The sequence below is a fragment of the Carassius gibelio genome, chromosome A15 (genome assembly GCF_023724105.1).
Source record: "Carassius gibelio isolate Cgi1373 ecotype wild population from Czech Republic chromosome A15, carGib1.2-hapl.c, whole genome shotgun sequence".
Lineage (NCBI taxonomy): Eukaryota > Metazoa > Chordata > Actinopteri > Cypriniformes > Cyprinidae > Carassius > Carassius gibelio.
Window position 1 is genome coordinate 16353885 of NC_068385.1, and position 23267 is coordinate 16377151.

At 37.0% G+C, this 23267-nt stretch overlaps 2 protein-coding genes and 1 pseudogene across 2 annotated transcripts; 2 read left to right on the plus strand and 1 right to left on the minus strand.

Annotated features, from left to right (window-relative positions):
- On the minus strand, window positions 1-10878 carry LOC128028857 (serine/threonine-protein kinase Nek8-like; annotated as a pseudogene).
- On the plus strand, window positions 10092-15640 carry LOC128029354 (ras-related protein Rab-34-like). Its single transcript, XM_052617114.1, has 11 exons — window positions 10092-10370; window positions 10870-10933; window positions 11066-11157; window positions 11271-11336; window positions 11455-11556; window positions 11637-11701; window positions 11890-11941; window positions 12033-12114; window positions 12261-12351; window positions 12511-12618; window positions 13333-15640. Exons 2-11 carry the CDS (start codon window positions 10880-10882, stop codon window positions 13398-13400), a joined length of 780 nt encoding a protein of 259 aa, XP_052473074.1. The 5' UTR covers window positions 10092-10370; window positions 10870-10879; the 3' UTR covers window positions 13401-15640.
- A 2602-nt stretch (window positions 15641-18242) lies between these two features.
- LOC128029355 (uncharacterized) lies at window positions 18243-22409 on the plus strand. The gene is made up of 4 exons (XM_052617115.1): window positions 18243-19784; window positions 19873-20005; window positions 20406-20540; window positions 20658-22409. Exons 1-4 carry the CDS (start codon window positions 19253-19255, stop codon window positions 22126-22128), a joined length of 2271 nt encoding a protein of 756 aa, XP_052473075.1. The 5' UTR covers window positions 18243-19252; the 3' UTR covers window positions 22129-22409.
- The last annotated feature ends 858 nt before the right edge of the window (window positions 22410-23267 follow it).

Genomic DNA, 23267 nt, shown 5'->3' on the forward strand with positions numbered 1-23267 from the left:
AATCAGCCATTATTTACAATGATAATAATAATAATAATAATAATAATTATTATTATTATTATTGCTGCTGTTGTTATAAAAAGCTTCACACACAGTGTCTGTTACATGATAAACAAAGTCTTAATGAATCCACACGAGTGTCCTCATGGACAGGAGCTGAGCTGCTCTCCTGCCGAGTGTGTGCAGGAATTTGGGCAGAGGAAGTGATGTCACTTTGAAACTGACTCTTCAAAAAATGCTGAGGAGAGAAATTATGAGCGAGAATATATTCAGCTGGTTTTAACAATGACAGCAACCTTTGTGAGTCCAAATCAACAGTAGATAATTACAATAAATATCTATTCAAGAACTCTTTACATTCATAAAAGAAATTATGGCTACACATTGCATTTCACAGCCAACAGTGTGTTTCCATGGCAACAAGCCACTGACGTGACAGTGTAAGGCTGGCTCTCATCCTCTTCTTTCCATCCAAGCCGACCACATGCCCCTTTACCCCAGGTGAACACTTCCCCCTCTGCCGAATCAAGCAGCAGAGCATTTACCCACAATCCTGAACATCATTTGGCTGAATGGCATCTGTGTGCTTGTGTTTCTTTGCATGTCAGATCCTGTAAGATTCATGAATGAACAAAGACAACATGAAACAATAAAGGTCTTGGGAGTCTTGTAAGCCTCTGGGACACAGTCGGGGTTACGTTCTGACCTTTAGCCACATGTCACATTAATTAACCCACCTGCCCCCACTAGAGCACATTCTGTGTCTGAAGCAGTTAAGGCCTTGATAACAGCCTTGTCTGAACTGCGTTGCCATTATTTTAGTTGCCTGTATAGTTTGGTTGCCAGGTGAAATGAAATTTAATTAAAAATATTTATTTTTTATATAATATACACTCACACACACACACATATATACATACATACATATGTATATATATATATATATATATATATATATATATGTGTGTGTGTGTGTGTGTGTGTGTGTGTGTGTGTGTGTGTGTGTGTGTGTGTGTTATATTAGATTAGATTACTTTATTAGTATTATTTAATATTATCTATTTGAAATATATTTAGCTTTTTGCCTATTTTAAGACAATTATTATTATTTTTATTTTGTATTGTGGCATTACTTTTCTCCAAATTGTCATAAACATATACACAATTATATTATTTATATATAAAATATATATATATATATATGTATAATTGAATATTATCTATCTTAAAAACTTTGCTTATTGCCTATTTTTAAGACCATTACATTTCTTAGTATTGTACAATTATTTTCCACCTGTTGTCATTAACGTATAAATTTATATAATATTACATTATACTATGTTTAGTTTATTGACTAGTTTTAGCACAGTTACGTTTCTTTGTATTGTGACATTATTTTTCTCCAGCTGTCATTAACACACTGTGCAAAAAAGGTGTAATTTTCACAGTAATTGCTTTTTTAATGCAATCTTATCAAGTAAACTAAAACAAGAATATACTAAATGCTCAATCTTTTTATAAGCTAAATATTTTTTTGAAGTAAAGTGTTTTTAATATGCTTTTTCATTTGATTTTAGGGTGTAATATGATCCGTTTTGTGAGATTCACTAATACATATGTCTTGTTTACCTGCTCCAATACCCAGAGTGAAAGCATCACCGCACGTGGCCGTGATGATCCCCTGCAGTCCTGACACTTGATAGGGCACTCGACTGCTTCGGTGGGACATGCTGGTTACTGCTGAAGGTGAAACACTGACCTTTCTCTGCATTTAGGGCACATTCAAGTTGATCCTCAGACTAAATCAAAACAGCACACTGAACTGTAGTGTAAATGAAGCGCTCTGACCTGTGACTGCAACAGAGGCTGCTGTGCCAATGTCTATTCTCAACATTTAGAGGAGCCGACTGGACGGGCTGGAACATGTGGACCTCCTCCACCTGACGGTGAGATGGGGGAAGTACTTTAACCATATTTCAAAGATAACAGAAGTAATTAATAAATTAAATATAAAGATGTACTTATGTCCTGCTTAAGTGGGTCAAAAAGCTAAAGTTCTATGCAATTAAACATTTGAAAACATTGCATTCAGTTTACATTTAAAGGGATAGTTCATGAATTCTGTCATCATTTACTTAATCTCATGTGGTCCCAAACCTGTATAAATGTCCTTCTGCTGAACACAAAAGAAGATACTTTGAAGAATGTGGGTAAACAAACAGTTTCTGGTCCCTATTGACTTTTATATAATTTTCTTCTTCTGTATTGGTCATTTCCTGTGATGAATCAACACTTCTACCAACCACATGCTTTCAGTCAATTGTGCGGCCTTTAAGTAATGTCAGACTCTCATATTGTGTTGCTGTGCTCCTGTGGCTCAGTGGTAGAGCATTGCGTTAGCAACACAAGGTTGTGGGTTCAATTCCCAGGGACCACACTTTAAAAAATGTATAGCCTAAATGCACTGTAAGTCACTTTGGAGAAAAGCATCTGCTAAATGCATAAATGTAAATAATTACAGAAGAGAAATCTTGTCCTGTTATGGGGGTGTTTCTCTGCTGCAGGGACTGGAGCACTTCTCAGGATAGAAGGAAAATGGATGGGGCACAATACCGTCAAATTCTTGAGGAAAATCTGCTGCCCTCTGCCAGAAAGTGTTCATTAAGAACAGAAGAAGGTTTATCTTCCAACATGACAAAGACCCAAAGCACACAGCAGAACTGAGCACACAGTGATTGAAGGAGAAAAAGCTGAATGTCCTTGCATGGCCTAGTCAGAGCCCAGATTTAAACCCCACTGAAGATCTGTGAAATGACTTGAAGACTGCATCAAATTCAACTAAACTTGAGTAGCTCTGCAAAGAAGAGTGGGCAAATATAGCAAAATCTAGATGTGGAATGTTAGTAGAGACATAGATAAATCCCAACAGAATAAACGCTTAAAGCAAATGGCTGTTCAACAAAATACTGAAACAAGGGGGTGATCCTTTTTCCATCTCAGTGATCCTGTTTTTTTATTTTTTTTCTGACATGTTGGTCTTATATCTTTCTACAACCACTGTTTAAGCACAAGCACACACATTACACTACACAAACGTTTAGGGTCAGTTAGTTTTTTTTTTTTTTTTTAAGAAATAAATACTTTTATTCAGCAAAGACACATTAAATTGATCAAAATGACAGTACCAGCATTTACAATGTTACAAAAGTTTTCTATTTCAAATAAATGCTTTTTTTTTTCTCCAAAGAATATATCATGGTTTCCACAAAATTATTAAACAGCAAAAACTGTTTAATAACCACGTGCCCCAGCAGCAAATCATCATCTCAGAATTATTTCTGAAGGATCATGTGACACTGAAGACTGGAGTGATGATGCTAAAAGTTCAGCTTTACATCACAGGAATAAATTACATTTTAAAATATATTAAAATAGAAAACAGTTATTTCAAATTGTAATACCATTTCACAAAATTTTTCTTTTTACTTTTAATCAAAAAACATTTAAATATACCTTACCAACCCCAAACTTTTGAACGGTTGTGTACATCTGTGTATATACATATATATATATATAAACATCCAAACAAAATCACCTGATCACACATCACATTATAACATTGTCATTTTGTCACTATAATTTTATTCATCATAAATCGTCATGCTGTCGACTTGTGTTTTCCCTAAACAATATATATATTTTTTTAAGTAACATCATATTTTTCATGTGTTTTGGGTGTAATATGAGAGGACGTATTGAGTACCTGTCATTCCCGCAGGCCAGAATCAGCAAACTCACCTGCTGCGGGCAGTTGTGACAGTGTTGAGTGGCCAATCCCAGCCGGCCTGTCGGTGAGGAGATAACAGAGAGTGAGTGTGATAGAGAGAGAGTGAGAGAAAGAGAGAGAGAGGAGGAGGAGGATGGAGCATAAAATGCCAGGTCTGCCTGGAGGCGCTGCTGCTGTCTACAAGAGTACAAAGAGAAACCCAAAGAAACACAGCGTTTGAGTGACAATTGATGTTGCTCATTTACCGTTGTCTCCTCGCCCCCAGGAGAAAAGCTCTCACTCACTGGTCACGGCCAGGACATACGACGCTCCACAAGACACTTGAACCAACTCATAACCCAGCAGAGCATCCACTGTGGGCTGAATACAAGACGGCATCATGAAGAACCACAAATACAATTAAAACTAGATTTATACATGTGGGAAGGAAAATGTAAGTGGTTTTTGACTGTACAGACTTGAACAGACATTGCTAAATTAATAAATATACAATTTCCGTGTTTAAGAAAAATGTACATCAATCATGTACAGTAAAACCCTAAAGGTCAAGTCAAAGTTCTGTCAATCGGCCCGAAACTCTGCAATCTTTAATTATCTTTAATTAGTCTATTAATTGATTAATTATAATTAATATTTATAAATATTTTTAATTTGCTTTTATTTAATCATTTTCAGTTTAAGTGTTAGCTTTTATAATGGGTTTTAATTTATTTTTTATTTCAGTTTTAGTAATATTAGTACTCTTACCTAAACTTAATTCATTCCACTTATTTGCCAAAGCAGCATTTCCAATTTTATGCTTTTCATCAAATATTTATATTTTTTTCAGCTTTATTTCAGTTAACGTAAAACATTTTATTGTTTTAAATAGTGGCAACACTTGACAATAAGGTTCAATTAGTTAATTTTAGTTAATTAACTTGAATGAACAATGCACAAAATATAACAATATTTACTCATCTTTGTTAATGGTAGTAAATGAGAATATATGAATACAGTCATTCGTTGTCAGTTCATGTTAATTAAAAGTGCATGAACTAATTTTAACAAGCAAAACTCTTGATTTTAATAATGCATTAGTAAATGTTGAAATTAACATTAACTAGCAGTATTGGTGATTCTTAGTTCATGATAACTGATTAACCTTTTGTAAAGTGTTACCATAGTAGTTTTAACTAACAATACCAATGATCCCAGGCCAGCAGATCATCTTTATTGTGAATCCCTGAGGTCAATGTTTAAGATTCGTTTGTTTAATTTGCTTGCTTAGCAAGCATCGCTAAACATTCCATTGTGAAACAATTGGTCTCTATATACTGGGTTGTCGAACTCTACTTGTGCCACATCTTTGAAGTTTCCATGTTCAAGACATTGCTTCCTCTTCCAAATGTCATGATTATACCTCTGTCTGCAAAACCAAATAGAGCAGATTATAATAGCTGCTGCTAATAGACAAAGAATTAAACAAGTGTTCCTCCGTCAGTGCAAACCACTGGATGAGAAGCTGGAAGTGAGGACCTTTAATCCTCTGTATCTACTGGTGACTAATGATTCCCCTCAGAGACGCACACAAATGTACACCGCTGTGCTATAGTGCCAAGGGACAAGAGATTAGCTTTGGCAGTCTGAACAAATGGTGCTTAATGAGCTCTGTAAGAAGGAGAAGGGGTGATTACAGCCTCCTTTCAAACTTTATCACAAATGTTTAAATTACTCTGTGATTAATTTCACACAGACAGGTCCATTTTGTAGCTTCAGGCTAATAACTGAAGAAAAGAGCATCTGATGGACATGCAAACTTTCTTTGTTTTGGTTTTATGTTGCAATATGGATGGAAAAATCTGACGTCACAACAATATGCTGAGACCTGCATGGAAAATTCTGGATTGTAAGAAGCATACCTTTTAGGCAGGTGGTGAAGAGATCGCCACGTGAGACAGATTTGATTGTGACACCAGACTGTCCTTCCAGGAAGCGGGAGATAAACTGGGGCTGCATCTGCTCATGTTGGTGGCACCCCTGGGTCTGGTACCAGTTACACGTCCACCAGGTCTGCCATGAGAGCCTGTCTGTACAACAGAATGTGTAGAGAATAATTTCATCAAATAAGGAGGGCCTGCAAACAAAGTATATAGTTATCTATTTAGTGACCAAACAAAATGCATTTATAATACATAACATGTCAAAGAAGAATGCAATTAAATGCAGTACAAAAAAAAGCTAAATTAGTGGCCAAACAAAATGCATTTACAAGTGCAAAAACAGTTACTTAAACCAAGAACAAAAACAGTACAATCAAATGTAGTAGAAAATTAATAACAAGTGGCAAAACAAAATGCATTTACAATACATAACCCAAGTCCAAAACAGTACACATTTTGTAAAAAAAAAAATAATAAAAAAGAAATTAAGATGAAAAAGGGCCAAGTAAAATGCATTTACAGTTCTTAACACCATACAGTAATTACTTCCCAAACAATACAATTAAATGCGGTAAAATTAAAATGATAAAGTCCTACCTGCACATTTTGATGTTGCCTATGTCAGTGTAGAGATTGAGCAATGGCCTAATGCAGATGGGATGAGCCATTATCTCATTGAGTCGAGTCTTTTGGATGGGTCCAGATTACCATGTTAAGAATGAGTTGTCTCAGTTCTGGGCTGTAACGATCAGAAATGTGATCATGATCTCATGATCTTCAGCACCAAAGCTGGCAGATTCTGACAACAGAGGAGTTCTTTTGTTTGTCATTCAACATTCATTTAATGAACAAAGTCATTTTTGATGTTCAGATTCTTTCAAACCAGTAAGAAAATATATCTAACTGCTGCTTCAAAAACTCTCTGCAGACTAGCAAGCTCGTAAAGCACATAGCCTAGGGCTTAAATGTCACTCTTCTGGCTGTATGGCTTTCCTTCACACAGTTCTGGAGAGATATAACACAGTGTCCCCACAACCTGTCGTGAAAATGAAGATTTCAACTGTAACTACATCACATACAGTCAAATTCTAATAATTGGTGAGGTTCTTAAAGTATAGGCTTTGCTCTTGCTGACAATAATTTTCGAGATTCCAAAGTCTTTTTCTGGGCTTTGAGGTCCCGATGTAGGATGAGTTTATTGTGCACATGATAAAGGGCCAGTAAGATCTGAACAAAGAAGTGTAGTATGGTGTCCTCAACTAACAGGGAGTTGCAGCGCTTCTGTATGTAATCGGCCAGGGTTCCACCTACAATGATCATACAGAGACAAATTATTACAGATATTAAGATTATTGACTACATACATGTTGTTTCTAATCATAATTCAAAATGCATACAAAATAGTTGTATTAAAATTACAAATTCTCTACAACCAATGCAACCATACCTTATCATTTAAATAATACAGAATTACTTTTGGATCAAATTAATAAATATTCTGAATTCTGTTCCTGGAATAAACTGTCGGAACACATTAAGTGACCATCAAAACGTGAGTGAAGAAAGTGTATTCCATTACGATCATCAGCGCCTTGTCCTCAAGGAGGTTTTCATAATACTCAGTTATGTTGGGGTGGCTGAGTAACTTGAAGACTTGCCATTCATTCTGGGCCATGAGGCGTTCATCACACGTCATCTGCTCAACTGGGATTTCCTTCAAGATCACCAACAAAAGTGCACTATCCTGAAACAGATACAGAAATCAGGATACTGGTCAATAAGTGGATTTGTTACATTCAGTGCATGCAGGCTATCAATTTTCATGTGTTCCCGGGGAATCGAACCCCCAACCTTGTGCTTGATGTGCAACCAATGCTCTACCAATTGAGCTACAGGAACACTGCTGAAACTTCCTGCTGAAACTTACACATCATCTATATTCTATTGTGAATAAAAAGTTTATTTGTATAAGTTTGTTTATATATATATATATATATATATATATATATATATATATATATATATATATATATATATATATATATATATATATATATATACATAAACTTTTTATTGACAATAAAATATAGATAACATATCAAATGTGAAAGTAAGACATTTTGAAATGGCATGCCAAATATCGGCCCATTTTGGATTTCATGAGAGCTACACATTACAAAAAAGTTGCGACAGGTAACAATAAGAGGCCAGAAAAGTTAAACGTACATATAAGGAACAGCTGGAAGACCAATTTACATATTGGGTATAAAAAGAATCTCTCAGAGTGGCAGTGTCTCTCAGAAGTCAAGATGGGCAGAGGATCACCAGTTCCCCCAATGCTCCGTGAAAAATACTGGATCAATATCAGAAAGGAGTTTCTCACAGAAAAATTGCAAAGAGTTTGAAGTTATCACAGAGAATCTGGAACAATCTCTGTGCGTAAGGGTCAAGGAAGGAAAACCACACTGGATCATGATCTTCGGGCCTTTAGACGGCACTGCATCACATACAGGAATGCTACTTTAATGGAAATCACAATACGGGCTCAGGAATACTTCCAGAAAACATTGTCTGTGAGCACAATCCACTGTGCCATTCGCCGTTGCCGGTTAAAAATTTATAAGTCCAAAAAGAAGCCATATTTAACATGATCAAGAAGTTCAGGCGTTTTCTCTGGGCCAAGGATCATTTAAAATTGACTGTGGCAAAGCGAAAACTGTTCTGTGCTCAGACGAATCAAAATCTGAAAATCAAAATCTCCCCATATGTAAAGGCAATCTTGTGATGCATTCAATTCTTCCAAACATACAAAAACAATAGGCTACACTGTCATTTTTTGAAAGTTTTAATACTCACTGTTTTCCAAATCAACTGTTCTCTTTTCATTCCTCTTCTCCTCAGCTGTTCTACACTTCAACCAATTCACATTGAACCTGGTTGTCGCTCTGGTCCATTCTGTGCTGTGAATGATGACCACTTTCTCTCTGCTTGGTTCATTCATGATAGGTATGCAGATAATTTTTTTGCATCCCTGAAACACTATTATATTAATAAAACCTTCTTGTCGCCATTTTTCAAAATTCGAAAACTGATGACAAATTCGTTTCATTTATCATGTGACGGTGCCTGCTAGTGTGTCTAGTGTGTTGTTTGAAATCTATCAGGAGAACAGTAGAGAAGAACTTATGGCTTTGCAATATGGCGCTCTCTGGTGGCTGAGAAAGAAACGGCATGCTTTACTGCACAGCTTTAAAAAACGGCCAGTTACATGCTAGTTATGAACATGTAGTGATTTATCACGAGCTTTTTTCAAACATTATATTATAATGAACTGATAAGGTCTAAGAGTAAAGGTTTAAGAAAAGTTAATTTTTTTAAGTGTTTGATTTAACAGTAAATAAACTACAGTAGTATTGTGTTATGATGAAATCTATTTTGAAAGCAATTTTCTAGAGTTTTAACTAATGATGACAATGTAAGACAAATATACAGTCATGGCCAATAGATTTGGCTGTGAAAAAATGTTGTGTTTTGCAAAGTTTGCTGCTTTGGTATTTGTAGATTATTTTTTTTCCATGTTTCTACGTTATACTGAAAAACAATGATAATCATATCATACGTTTTAAAGGCTCTTATTTGCAAAAAAAAGTGCTGATCCTTGTTCGTCATAACCATAACCAAATCCTTACTGATGCCGGTCCATTCTTGCCTTATTAGTTCTCAGAGTTGATCACAATTTGTGGGCTTCTGCTTGTCTTCTTGCTTCTGGGGTGCCTCAGGGCTCAGCTCTTGGACCACTTCTCTTCTCTGTTTACATAGCATCTCTAAGTTCTGTCATTCAGAAGCATGGCTTTTCATATTACTGCTATGCTGATGACACTCAACTCTACCTCTCATTCCAATCCTGATAGCACTTTTTTTCATGGTTGTACATTAATGCTGAAAAGGGTTGGGGTCGTCAAGAATTTATTATTATTATTATTATTATTATTATTATTATTATTATTAAGAATTCCCCTATGCTCACCAGGCCTGGATTTAAAAAAATGTATTTACTGTCATGTGCATAATTTCTGAATGAAAGTGTTAATTTATTTTTATTTAAAAATAGCACTACAGTAAAATATATATATATATATATATATATATATATATATATATATATATATATATATATATATATATATATATATATATATATATATATATATATATGTTTCTAAACTCATTTCAATATTTTTTTTTTTTTACGTTTGCGCCTTAAAATAACGTAACATCATTAGTACCTTAGTAATCACAGTATTAGAAGAAAAGTACAGTACCAACCGTGTTATATCTGTTGTAACCGATCTGAAAACGCTGGGGACTGTAGGAGGCGTCTTCTACCCCTCTTTCCTGGTTTTGGTGGGGAGAGACCGGGGGACTGGAGCAGACGAGTCCATCTGTCCGCCGCTCACAGCGCTTCCGTCGGTCGGGATATCCTGCCGTTTTCTTCAGAAACTTGGAAACTGTTCTCGATTCTTGAATGCTAGAAAACGCCTGATACCCCCTCCTCTCTTTTGTTTCTTTTCCTTTTTATTCTTCTTTCCTTAAAGTCGTTTCAAACGTCATTGTCTCCGGAAACTAGCGCTACATAATTCACAGAAACATAAAGTACTGAGGTAAGAAGTACGCGACACGTTTGTTTGTAGCACGGATTGTGTTCGACTAGTAAGAATGGACTGTCTTTTGTTCTTAAAAATGTTTATGTTGGCTACATCAGTCATAAAACTATTATATTTAATACGTATGTAGGCCTGCGAAAGACGCACGTAGTGCACCAAAAGTATAAAAAGAGACCTCAGAAAGGTTTTGCCACAAATTAGGGTTTCTCTTTGTTCTCAGATTTACTGTAGGATTAACAGATACAGATTAGTGAGTCAACACCCATGCAGCTCTAGTATGCAACAAGGCTATTTAAATTAAAACTAATCCGACATGTTCGTTGTTTTATGACTGTTACACTTACACACGAGTAATGCGCTAAACTGAAAGATAGACCTTTATTTTAAACCTGCAAGTTAGCCTCATTCTGAGCAGCCATTACTCATTTCTTCCTTAATGCTGTGCCATGTTACAAAATGCCAAGCTGTGATTCCTAACTTTGTGTTTCTCCTGCAGAAGCATCATCATGAGTGTACTGCCCCCTGTACGGAAAGACCGCATCATCAGCCAGCTTCCCAAGGTACATCCTTTACACAAATCACTGATGCTCAAGTCATCGTTTGTTCTGAAACCCATCCAACAGAACCGATCTGAATCCATTTCCTCGAGCGCTTACTGAAGTAATGGGTGTTAATGTTCACTCCTGTCGTAGTGCTTCAGCAAAGGTGCTGCTTTGAACACAGAGGATGAGTTCCACGGGAAGGTGAAGACAGCCTGTCAGCAGCAGAGGACAGGAACTGTGGGGTGGGATGATATCTTCTGTTCAAACAGTCTTTTGAGGATACTTTCAGAACTGTTTGGATGGTTTATGCAGCATTGTTTTATTCTGTGCCTCCCCCTCTTGTTTTGTCCAGTAGGTTTAAGATCTCAAAGGTCATTGTAGTGGGTGATCTGGCGGTGGGGAAAACCTGTCTGATTAATAGGTGAGCGAAACTATAACCGGTTAATGTTCAATAGCCATATCAAAGAATTGAGCTTGCTTTTCAGTTATTGTTTGGCTGAATATAGTAATTTAATCTACTGTTTTAATTTTTTTATAAGATTTTGTAAAGATGTCTTTGACAAAAATTACAAGGCCACCATTGGTGTGGACTTTGAAATGGAGCGGTTTGAAGTTCTTGGGGTCCCTTTCAGCTTACAACTGTAAGTGCATTCTTATGACAGTCTCTAAAACAAGTATTTTCGATAATTATTTCAAGTAAGTGTTTGTTTGAATTTTTCAGGTGGGACACTGCAGGACAGGAGAGATTTAAATGCATTGCCTCTACATACTACAGAGGAGCTCAGGGTATATGACTCACTGGATTATTATTTTTAAAAAAGTATATAATTTTTTGTTTAACAATATTTGACACTGTATACACTATAATATATAATAGATCTAAATCTGGTAAAAGTAATGAAAATATAATAATATTTTTTGTGTTTTTTTTACCTTTGAGGTATTGATATAATTTCCCCATTCCTGTTTTACAGCTGTCATCATTGTGTTTGATTTGACTGATGTGGCTTCACTGGAGCATACGAGGTAAATGACATCATCGCAGTTATTCTGCCCTCTGGGTTAACGGATACACAGCGTGCTTCAAGCACTGAAAATGTATCATCCTCTTCTAAAGGCAATGGCTGGAGGACGCAATGAAAGAGAATGATCCTACCAGTGTATTACTCTTCTTAGTAGGCACAAAGAAAGATCTGAGTGTGAGTGATCTTCTCCTTTTTTTTTTTTTTGAATTGACATTACACTTACATGTTTTTATATTAAAATTCATGGCCATGCATAATCCAATACTGTTTTCTCCCATATACTTTATGTATATATTTATATATGTGTGTCTTTCCTGCAGTCTCCTGCACAGTATACACTAATTGAGCAGGATGCCATTAAACTGGCAGATCAGATGAAAGCAGAGTATTGGGCTGTGTCCGCCTTGTCTGGTGAGATCCTAACTACAGACGTTGTTACAGTGTATTATATGTTAACGGGATTTGTATCAATTCTGTGTAAATAATGAATTACAAAGTCACAAAGTATTTGGGAAACCCTCGAGGTTTGCTACTGTTTATTTAGATGAGTTACTCTTTCTGTGACTGTAGGGGAGAATGTAAGAGAGTTTTTCTTCAGAGTGGCATCTTTAACGTTTGAGGCAAATGTTCTGGCAGAACTGGAGAAAACTGGATCCAGACGTATTGGGGAAGTTGTTCGTGAGTACATTAAAGATCAGCCCAAAATTAACATTTGTTTAATGCACTCGCCTTCAATCTTGTTTCTTCATCAGGACAGGTTTGGAGAAATGTAGCATTACATTACTTGTTCACCAATGGATCCTTTGTAGTGAATGGGTGCCGTCAGAAAGAGATTCCAAACAGCTGATAAAACGTCGCTTGTAAATGATGCTGATTCTGTGGATATTTCTCAGCTTTTTAACTGGAGAAAGCCATATTATGGATAAACGCATATTTTTGTCAGAAATTAAAAATGTCTCAATGGATTTATTTATAACAAACACACAGTTTTTCCCTTCACAAGACATTAATTGATGGTCTGAAGTCATGTGGATTTCTTGTGGATTATTGTGATGTTTTTATCAGCTGTTTGGACTGATGTAATGCTAAATTTCTCCAAATCTGCCCCCCCCCCCCCCATCTATATCTCGGACGGCCTTAGGATGAGTACATTTTAAGTGAACTCTTGCTTTACAACATTATTTAATCCATTGGAATTGTATTTTCATGAAATATTACTGGTTCCCCTGCCTGACTGTTCTGAATTCATGAATAGAGAAAAGTCTTTTCAGAGTTATTATATATAAAAGATCATGAAGCAGTGATTATCTGTAGAAAAAGATGCACTGAAGAATAGTATATATGATCATATTGTCTTTGAATTTAAATTGAACTCTATTTTTCTTCACACAGAAATCAACAGCAACTCAAATAACATGTCTGCAACTTCCAAGAAGAAACAGACCAACTGTTGTCAGTAAAGACAGCAAACATTTGCACCAACATACCAAAGCAAAACATGCACACTAATGTACATACACATACATTGGAAGAATCTACAAGATAAGGAAAGTTGGATGGACAGTATTCCACATATGTGACTGTGCACAGAGCAGCGTGGTTTGTTATTCATAGGGTGAAACTGAATATCTGCTGGATGAAAGAAAACATTCCTCTGTTGGAAAACTTGTGGTTTGCATTTTTTGTGGCAAAGCAGTATTCGGTTTACCCAAAGGATCTATGCACAGTAATAAGTGATTATTCAATTGTTCATCAAAAATGCATTTTATCTCACGTTTTGCTTAGTTTACAATCAGTCGTGGTTTTAAAAGGTACACAAGAGGATCATGCATGAGTTGCACAAAAAGCAATAATAGTGATACATGTATTTTTCTATATCAAAAATCCTGTTTATTAAAAAGGTAATTTTTCTTTAAAAGTTATATAGAATTTTTTTGGTACTTGTTCAAATTATTGCTTTAAATATTTTAAAAGTATTAGGGCTTATATAATTTGTTTCCTATGGCTCTTTAAATGAGCCATTTATTTAATTATTTAAAAACCTCTCCATAAATGTTTACACAAATGTGTTAATATATCATAATAATGTTTTTTTTTTATGAAATACTGATCTTAATACTGTTAATATTTTGATCAAATCTTTGGTTTAAATGAAATTCATTATTATTGATTATTTTAACATTTTCAAGCGAGTAATTACAATCTGATAGCGACCTCTACTGGTATTTTATGTAACAACAACAGACCATTTATGACCAATATGACTGAATGCTTCAAACGTGAAAAATCCATTTCAATTGAAATGAAAAGAACAGTCTTCACAAGATTCATCCTTATTCTCATACAATAATCTTTGTCACAACCTGCAAATGATTCAATGGCAAAATCCCTTTAAAATAATAAAAAAAATACATTAAATGTTCCCCTTATTTCTTTATTTTTAACCTCTAAAGTTCTTAAAAGACTCCAGGTATTGACTGTCAATCTGAGACTGCATCTTATTTGGAATGCAGTGGGAATATTTATAGTTTTCCTTCAGCCACTTTTCCTCCCTCACTGTTTTCAATGGCCACGCCAGCAATGCCTACAAAGAATAGAGAAATAACAGCACTCATTTTACCAACTTAATCAACACTACTGATAAGTGATAAGTGAATAGAAACTATAACACACTCACAGAAAACAGCTGTCAAAATCCTTTGTGTTGCATCTTGCAGCAAGTAATGTTACAAGAATGTCAATAATCTCTCGCCAGTCAGTATCTTAATCGTGCCCTAAAGGGAGAATCAACATATAAAGATACAAAGCTTTCAGGTAGAGAGAGGCAGCAGTTAAGTTCATCAGGTCTCAAAACACTTTTGTTTTTATTGCATTAGCTCTTTTATGCTCACCCACAACAGTAGCTCATTGATTCTCCACCAGTTTGATAGCTGTTCTCATAGTTCCTCCAGTCTCAATCCACTGGTCTACTATAAGAACCCACAGACCTGAAGGACGTCATCACATATCAGAATCACATTTTGCTCTGTCACTAAGAATCAGATGCATCAATAATGCAAAAAGCAGTCATTATGTGATGGGATTATATAGTAAAATAATACAGAGTTGACTGATCATTGATCACAAATCACTGCAAATATGATATGTAAAAAGATGAATTTGATTATGCATTTTCAACCAGTGACAATATATGAGTTTACATACATCAGTACTTGGCTTTACCACATTAACAGACTCTTCTATTAGTTTCCAGTAGTTTACACAATCTGACAGTGCCTGGATAAGTTAGGAGTGACAGAAAATACTTCAAGATACGCAGTTTTAAAGCTAGGTTATTCAATAACGTACATGCATAGGTCTACACTGAGAAAAGTTTGGCGTGCAACAAGAATGATTGTTTAACTGCAAATTGCAATATATTCTTGATGGATCAAGCCATAAAAACTTCTGTCCCTTTGTGTTTGGTGCCATAAGAGGCAGGTACCAGCCCTCTTGTCTCTTTTGGGGAACTGTATAAACTTCCATTCTGGAGAGACCACTGGATTTATACTATAGTATTTTATATTTTATATTTGGTCTAGATTTTTAGGCTCTACTGTTTAGTGTTATCTGTATGCACCTGAGAGTAACGCGATTTCAATTCTCTGTATGTATGTACTGTACATGTGGAAGAATTGACAATAAAGCAGACTTGACTTGACTTGATTAATTTTGAGTATAATTCTTGGGCTAGGTTAGAACATGTGACCAAAATTATGGGAAAGACTTAACTCTACAGTTGTCCAGAAGACAATCAGCAACACCCTCCACAAGGAGGGTCAGCCACAGAAGATCCCTGCTGAAAGGGTGGGCTTTTCACATAGTGCTGTATCAAAATATATTCATAGAAAGTTGACTGGAAGGGAAAAGTGTGGTAGGAAAAGTGCACAATCAACAGGGCTGACCACAGCCTTGGGAAGATTGTCAGGAAAAGCTGATTCAAGAACTTGGGAGAGCTTCACAAGGAGTGGAATGAAGCCAGAGTCAGCGCATCAAGAGCCATCACGCTCAGACGTCTTCAGAGAAAATGTGCTACAGCTGTCAAGCCACTTCTGAACCAGAAGAAAACATCAGGAGCATTTCACCTGGGGTAAGGAGAAAAAGAACTGGACTGTTGCTCGGTGGTCCAAAGTCCTCTTTTCAGATGAAAGTAAATTCAGCATTTCATTTGGAAATCTCTGGAGTCTGGAGGAAGACTGGAGAGGCACAGAATCCGAGCTGCCTGAAGTTCAGTCTGAAGTCTCTGAAGTCAATGATTATTTGGGGTGTCGTGGCGTCTGCTGGTGTTGGTTCATTGTGTTTTAACAAGTCTAAAGTCAATGCAGCCATCTACCAGGAGATTTTGGAGCACTTTATGCTTCCATCTACTGACAAGCTTTACAGAGATGCTGATTTCATTTTGCAGCATAACTTTAGCACCTTCCCACAGTGACACAACCACTTCCAAGTGGAACTCACCTGACCTGAACTTCACAGAGAATCTATGGGACATTGTGAAGAGGAAGATAAGTAACATCTGACGAACAATACAGAGGAGCTGAAGGCCACTATCAAAGCAACCTGGTCTTCAGTAACGCCTCAGCAGTGCCACAGGCTGATCGCCTCCATGCCACGCCACATTGAAGCAGTAATTCACGCAAAAGGACCCCCAACCAAGTATTGAGTGCATAATTAAACCTGCTTTGGAGATCTTGAACATTTCTGTTTTGTAAATATTTTTTGATTGATCATTGAGAAAATATTCAAATTTTTTTGAGATACTGATTTTTTAAGTTTCCTAAGCAGTAAGTCATAACATCAGAATTAAAACATTTTTTTTAGATGCAACTGTAGCTGTATCGCTCCACACCACAGTACGCCTAACAGAAGACATTCAGCATTTTTAAATTCTCAAAAAAAAAAAAAAAATTAATTCTGTATAGACATTTATTCATATATATAGATTTCTAACTTAACCTCATAAGTTGGTGTGTATTCAGGTTTAAGTTCCCATTGGGATAGAAAGACATGTACACACACGTTCATATGCACACATATATATTGAAAATGTATTTAAGTTGGGCCAAAATTAGGTTTTGCAATAATTTTATTTTCAATAATTTTCAATAATTTTTTCAGACATTTTGGATTTACCTGTGATAAAGAAAACAAAAAGAACTACAACATGTTGTAAGAAATCAAGTATAAATATTGAATTTAAAATGGAAAGAATTCAATTCATATGATCTTTAATCTTTAATGTAGGCTAACAGAAACGCATTTAGGTAGCCTAACAATAATTTTGAAAAAATAGCTACAGTTTTTATTGTTACAACAATTAATGACCGTCAAAAAAAAAAAGGGGGAAAAAAAGGTTCAGATAGGTTCTGAAAGCTTCTTATAGGCTACACACTTGTAAGATGATAGCATATGAATATAACTTTCATTAATTGCTTATATGAATGCCAGTAGGCTAACTATGGAAAACATTTATTATAATAATGAAACCTGATACAAAAAGCTTAGACGACTATAAGCGTCTTTAAGTGCAAGGTGCCAGGAGCAGCCTTTCCAATGAATTGAAATTCCACTGAATTTCCACCTCATTATGCAGGACTCGCCTAATACAGAACATCCATATGATCCACAAAAGATCACAATTATGATTCTATGGACAATTTTATTGTTGAATCTTTTGGTCTTTTACATTGTATTTTCTGCAGAGATTTCTCATATATGTCATCTTGATTGAGCAGCTGTTTTATTTCCTTGTTTAATTAATATAGGGAAATTTTTGACCTGTATATCTGAAAATCATGTGCAGTTTAAGATAATGGATTCCTCTGTACACCAGATATAATGAGCACAGTTTTGCGCTGTCATGCCATCGTTTTAGAAATGTTGTAGATCATAAACATTTGAAAGAAAAGGCGTATTGCAAAATTACAGTGTGGTGTGAAGCAACAGTTCGCCAGGTAGGCCTATGCGGATCACGCGCTGATTAATATCCAGGCCAAACTTTTTAATGAGAATTAAATTAATAGGCCTACTACATCGGGCGGATTTTCCAACAATGTTGCATGTTGCCTCTGGTGATTTTGTTTTACATCATTTGTTTTCAATCCGATTTCTTTGCCAAAGCCCACTGTTGGACTCAATGGAGACTCTTTGGAAACCGACCATACATATTTTGCTTTTGGACTTGCACATACTCAATTCCTGATTTGTTTGGTTATTTTATTAGTTTGTTTTTTGTACCCTTTTCAGCAATCTTGTACCAATTGTTAGATAGGCTAACTTAATAAATCATAATGAGTTCAAAGAAATCTCATCCGGAATGGACAATTTTAATCACATGATCTTTTTTTCTAACTAATACAGCCATGGGAAGCTACATATTTAATTGTTTGAATGCAACAGCCATGTACAGTTGCAAAATATATATACATATGGACAAACGTGCGTTCTCTTCTCAAATGACTCTTTTTCACTTGGCGCCTGCGTCTGTTAAAGTCTCCACAAGTTAAGATCCACAGGAAAAGCAGTTCATTAACTGCATGGAGATCTGCACTGGTGTGAACTGAAAAAGCCCACTGTTTCAATAGGTCACTACCCATTCCTTTTGTGAAATTAGAATGCCCAATCTCGTTGGGTCGGAAGGATCACCCCATCTCTTGTTACCATGGAAAGCGCCGAGGGAACCTCCTCCTCGCGGCGTCACCAAAGTAAAACTCGAGGTGTGGGGAGCGACGGGGTTACTTACGGTCAAAACACACATAGGCTATCCATTACCCGCCATTCATATCCCGGTGCGCGTGCACACAACAAACACGACTTGATTAAAAAGAGCCTACACTCAAATTGTGTTTGCATTTTATTTAGAAAACTATGCTGTATCGTGCTTTTGTATTTGTCGATGTGATGTACCTAAAGTTGTATTGTTTTTACTCTATTGTTTGTTAGCTTTTGCATTGCAACCTTTCCCTCTCGCAAATAAGAGAAATACGAATTTGCCTTTTGCAAATGCTCTATCCATTGGAAACGAGAATCCATCGGAAATCATTGCACAATGAACACTTGCCACACGGATGACAGGAGGAGGAAACAGATGCACATTAGCGTATTCATGTTCATTGGATGAGGAAATGGTTAGTTACATGACATGCTCCTCCCATCATTGACCGGGAATATATTCAAACCCACGGCAGCCGGTGAAAGAAGCCGGTTCTCGAAGGACAGGAGAGGCTGTGGTGCTGTCTGAGACTCCGTGGTGCTGAAAGTGTCGCCCGCCGCGATGTGGTCCGTGTTTTTCGTGTTTCTGTCTTATCTAGACAGGAACTTTGTTAAGGGCGAATTCTTAGGCCAAGCTATAGATGCAGAGAAATTGAGCAAAGAGCTCTTTTACATGCTCAACAACACTCTTTGCGCCAAAAGCTCGGTTGTAGGAGAGTATCTCCTGCATCAGGTCACCGATGGAGCTCAAGAGGTTCGCTCTGTGCATGACTCTGAGGGCCGCCTGCTGGACTGCTCTGTCATCCAAAACGAAATGCAAGTCAAATCCTTCATGCATGTTTGTAGACTTGGGCTAAGAAACCAAATGAGCTCCGATTTGAAGATGAGTTTGACAGGGGTGTCCGAAGCGAAGGAGAACTGTAACAAGTTGAAACCAAAAGGCGACAGAAACGTCTTCGCGACGGGAAAACAAGCAAAAGAGCCGAACTCTGACGCGGCGAACAATAAAAAGACGCGAACCAAGCGAGGCTTCACCTATCCCGGGACACTTTGGTGTGGTGCAGGAAACATCGCAGACCATTATGATCAGTTAGGTAAGTTGACTTTAATTCACTGACTTGAGTAAATGTAGAATTTCCGTACTGTAGCAAGTGTTTATGCATGTGATGCATTTCCCCCCAGGCGAATTCGAAGAGACCGACAAATGTTGTCGCGTTCACGATCACTGCCCATACGTCATCCACGCGTTTTCCTCCAACTATGGATACACCAACTTTAAATGGCACTCCCTTAGCCACTGCGACTGCGACAATGCGTAAGTTTGATGTGGTCCAGAATATGTGTGTTTGATGGATGACAGCAGCATGACAAGCTAGATGCCTACTTCAATTAAAACTACTTCAAAAACATTATATATATATATATATATATATATATATATATATATATATATATATATATATATGTGTGTGTGTGTGTGTGTGTGTGTGTGTGTGTGTGTATATAAGGTAAAAAAAAAAACAGTTGAAGATTGCAACAGGTTGCCAATTTTTGATTGTTTGTTTTTGAATGAAAGTTCTTTTTAAAAACTGATGTTAGAGCTGCAATCAAATGGAAATCATTATGTACAATGCTGAAAAAAATTGACATTTTGAAATTTGAAATCATCTCCATATTAATTTTAGCTAATGAAAACTAATATCTGCATTTTACAGCTTAAAGGAATGCCTGAGACATGTCAACGACACTTCATCCCGAGTGGTCGGACAAGCTTTCTTTAATGTGATGGAAGTGCCTTGCTTTGAGTTTTCATTTGAAGAGCAGTGTGTTGAGCGTCACTGGTATGGGGTGTAAGTATCAAATTCTGTCTAGTTCTAAATCCTTCCATATACACTAGTGTACAGTCTACAGTAGCCAAATTAATAGCCAAATTAATGCAATTTTGAACTCTTCTCTCCATCATAAAGGTGTAAAAAGTATGACAGAGTTCCCGTAGCAGTGATTAAAGAATCAAACGCTTATGACTTTGGAGGCATTGATGTTATTGACGTATTGACTATCGCTCCTCCTAAGAAGAAAGAGTCAGATGAAGACAATCAGAACGCTGAAAGCACAACACAGTCGTCATTCCCTGAATCAAAGACCACCACCCCTGAAGAGCCCTCGCTCACGAACGTGGTGACCGCTGCAGAGGATTTCATTAAAGTGCTCGCCACAGTCTCCACCTCTCAAAGCTCGTCCGCAGACACAGGTAAAGGAGAAACCCAGACATCGGAGAAGAAGAGGAAGAAAAATTCCAGCAAGAAGAAAAAAGAGAACAAGAGGAAAAGAGGAAAGGGTAAAGGCAGGAAGAAGAATAAAAAACTTGATGCCGTGTTAAAGGTCGACGAAGGAACAGCCAGTGTGCCGTCGAACGGTCAAACAGAGGAGGTCATGGGTAAGAACAACTTTGCGGAGGAAGCAGCGAAGATGAATCGGTTTAGCATCAAAGAAAATAATTTCATGAACAGTGAGCTAGACTCTGTAGGAAATTCTAATAAGATGATGAAAGATGATCCTCGGAGGACAGTGAACGATAATCAGGATGCTGCTAGCAATGCCACCTCAATAAAGACAGATAAAGAACCAGAGATTCTAGAGCACAGACAAGCAAACAACACAGAGTTAGTCTCCTCCTCACCTGCGGCTCACATTACCCCAGCTCTCCGCGATAAGAACAGAGCTAAGCTGAGACAAAGAGCCGGAAAGAAAAAGCAAAGAAAAAACAGCCCTTCCACAGAGGCCACCCAATTTTATTTCAAGGAAGAAACTCTCTCGACTAGTCCTTCTGATGGTGTCAGCCTCGCAACGTCATCCACCGAGAGTCCAGCTGATGCTGTAAGAAACAAAGTGACGCAAATTACACAGTACATGGAAGAAAAGGGACCTGTATTCACTACTACACTAAAAACGCCCATTGTTAGAAACAAAAGGCCAAGTTTGAGGCATAGAGTAGGAAGAAAGAGAATGAGGAAAATCATTGTTTCCTCTACAGAAGAACCAGCTCGTGATATCAGCTCTCAGGATCCAATATTGTTCACGGGTTCTGCAACTGTCCGGCCAGCGGACGTACTAGAGCGCCTGGGATCAGACCCACTTGAAAACCCGACAGAAAGTTCGAAGGACACCAGTGGAAGAAGCAACAAAGGAAGGCGTGTGATCAAAATCTGCTATGAAGCAGTTCTGCCCGACGTTACAGACACAACACCCCTCCCGAATCTGATCGAAAAAGACACTGGGTTTCAGTTGAAGGGTCCAGAGGTAAACACAACACCAATGTTTCCTCTTCTACACACTAACACTCCGTCCAAGGCAACCCGCAGACCTAGTGACACCAAAATGAAGAGAAGCAAGGAGCGAGGAAACCGAGAAAAGCGTGGGAAAATTAAGAGCGAGTGAAATTCAAGAAGCTCCAAATGGTTGGTTATCTTCTAGGCTGCCATGCGATATGCAGCAACGTTGTTTTAATAAGCAGCATGTTTTTATCTACTCTGTTTTTATAGCTCCCTTTATGGTAGACTGACAGTTCAGATCATTTTTATGAAGCATGTGATTCGTGACATGATTGCTGAATAAAGTAAATAAGAGAACTGGTGTTCCTTCCCATAAAATGTTTTGAGAAAACATTCTTCTGCTTCATAGGATGGGTTTTGTTTTTAATAAATGAAGTGTTAAGTGTTCCTCTAGATAACCTGATTAATAACAGCATTTGCTCTCCTGTATAAAACAAAAATAAATAAATAATAATAAAAAAAAAATCTAGTGAGTGCACTGAGTGCACAGACTTTGGCCTTACTAGGTTTTCGCCAGTGGAATTAAGGTTCACATTCTTCTCCAAGGATAATCTGCTTTAGGGACCTAACCCACCGTCCGACATTAAATGAGTATTGTAACACTGAACTCAAATCTCCCATCAGCTGATCCTCACGTGTTCTTGAAATATGCAATGGAAGATGTGATTTAAATCAGTGTCACAATGCATATGAAGTAGCTGCTTTTAAATATTCAAAATTAATTTATGTAGAGGTCTAGACATGAAAATGTGAATTATGGGGTTTGGAGGATCGGACCTCATTATTAGGACTTGATTAATTAAATTTGGGGCCATTGAAAGTATATATGTTTCATTTTTTCAATATTTCCAATATTCAAATGAGGGACCACCCAAATTTATTCATATTATGGCCTGAGCGGTACATCACACCATCTCACATCAGACCAGCTTCCTCCTCCCCAACCCCGCTGTACTCGGCAGTTTCCGAACGAGTGTGTGTTAAAACAATGTGGAGTCTCATACCAGCTCCCAGGTTCCCAGACACAGAATAATAATCCAGCATTCAGAGCGTGTAGACATTATGAAATAATATACATTCCAAAAACAGTACAATAGTATCACTTACAGAGCATAAAAGACAATTCCTGATTGTTTCCACAGTGCACAGTTGCGGTCATAGAAATGGGGTTAAGAGGGTGGGACTGTGTTCCCATGAGAACAAGAGGTTTTTGCTGAGCAACTGCGTGTTCTGTCCACATGCTGA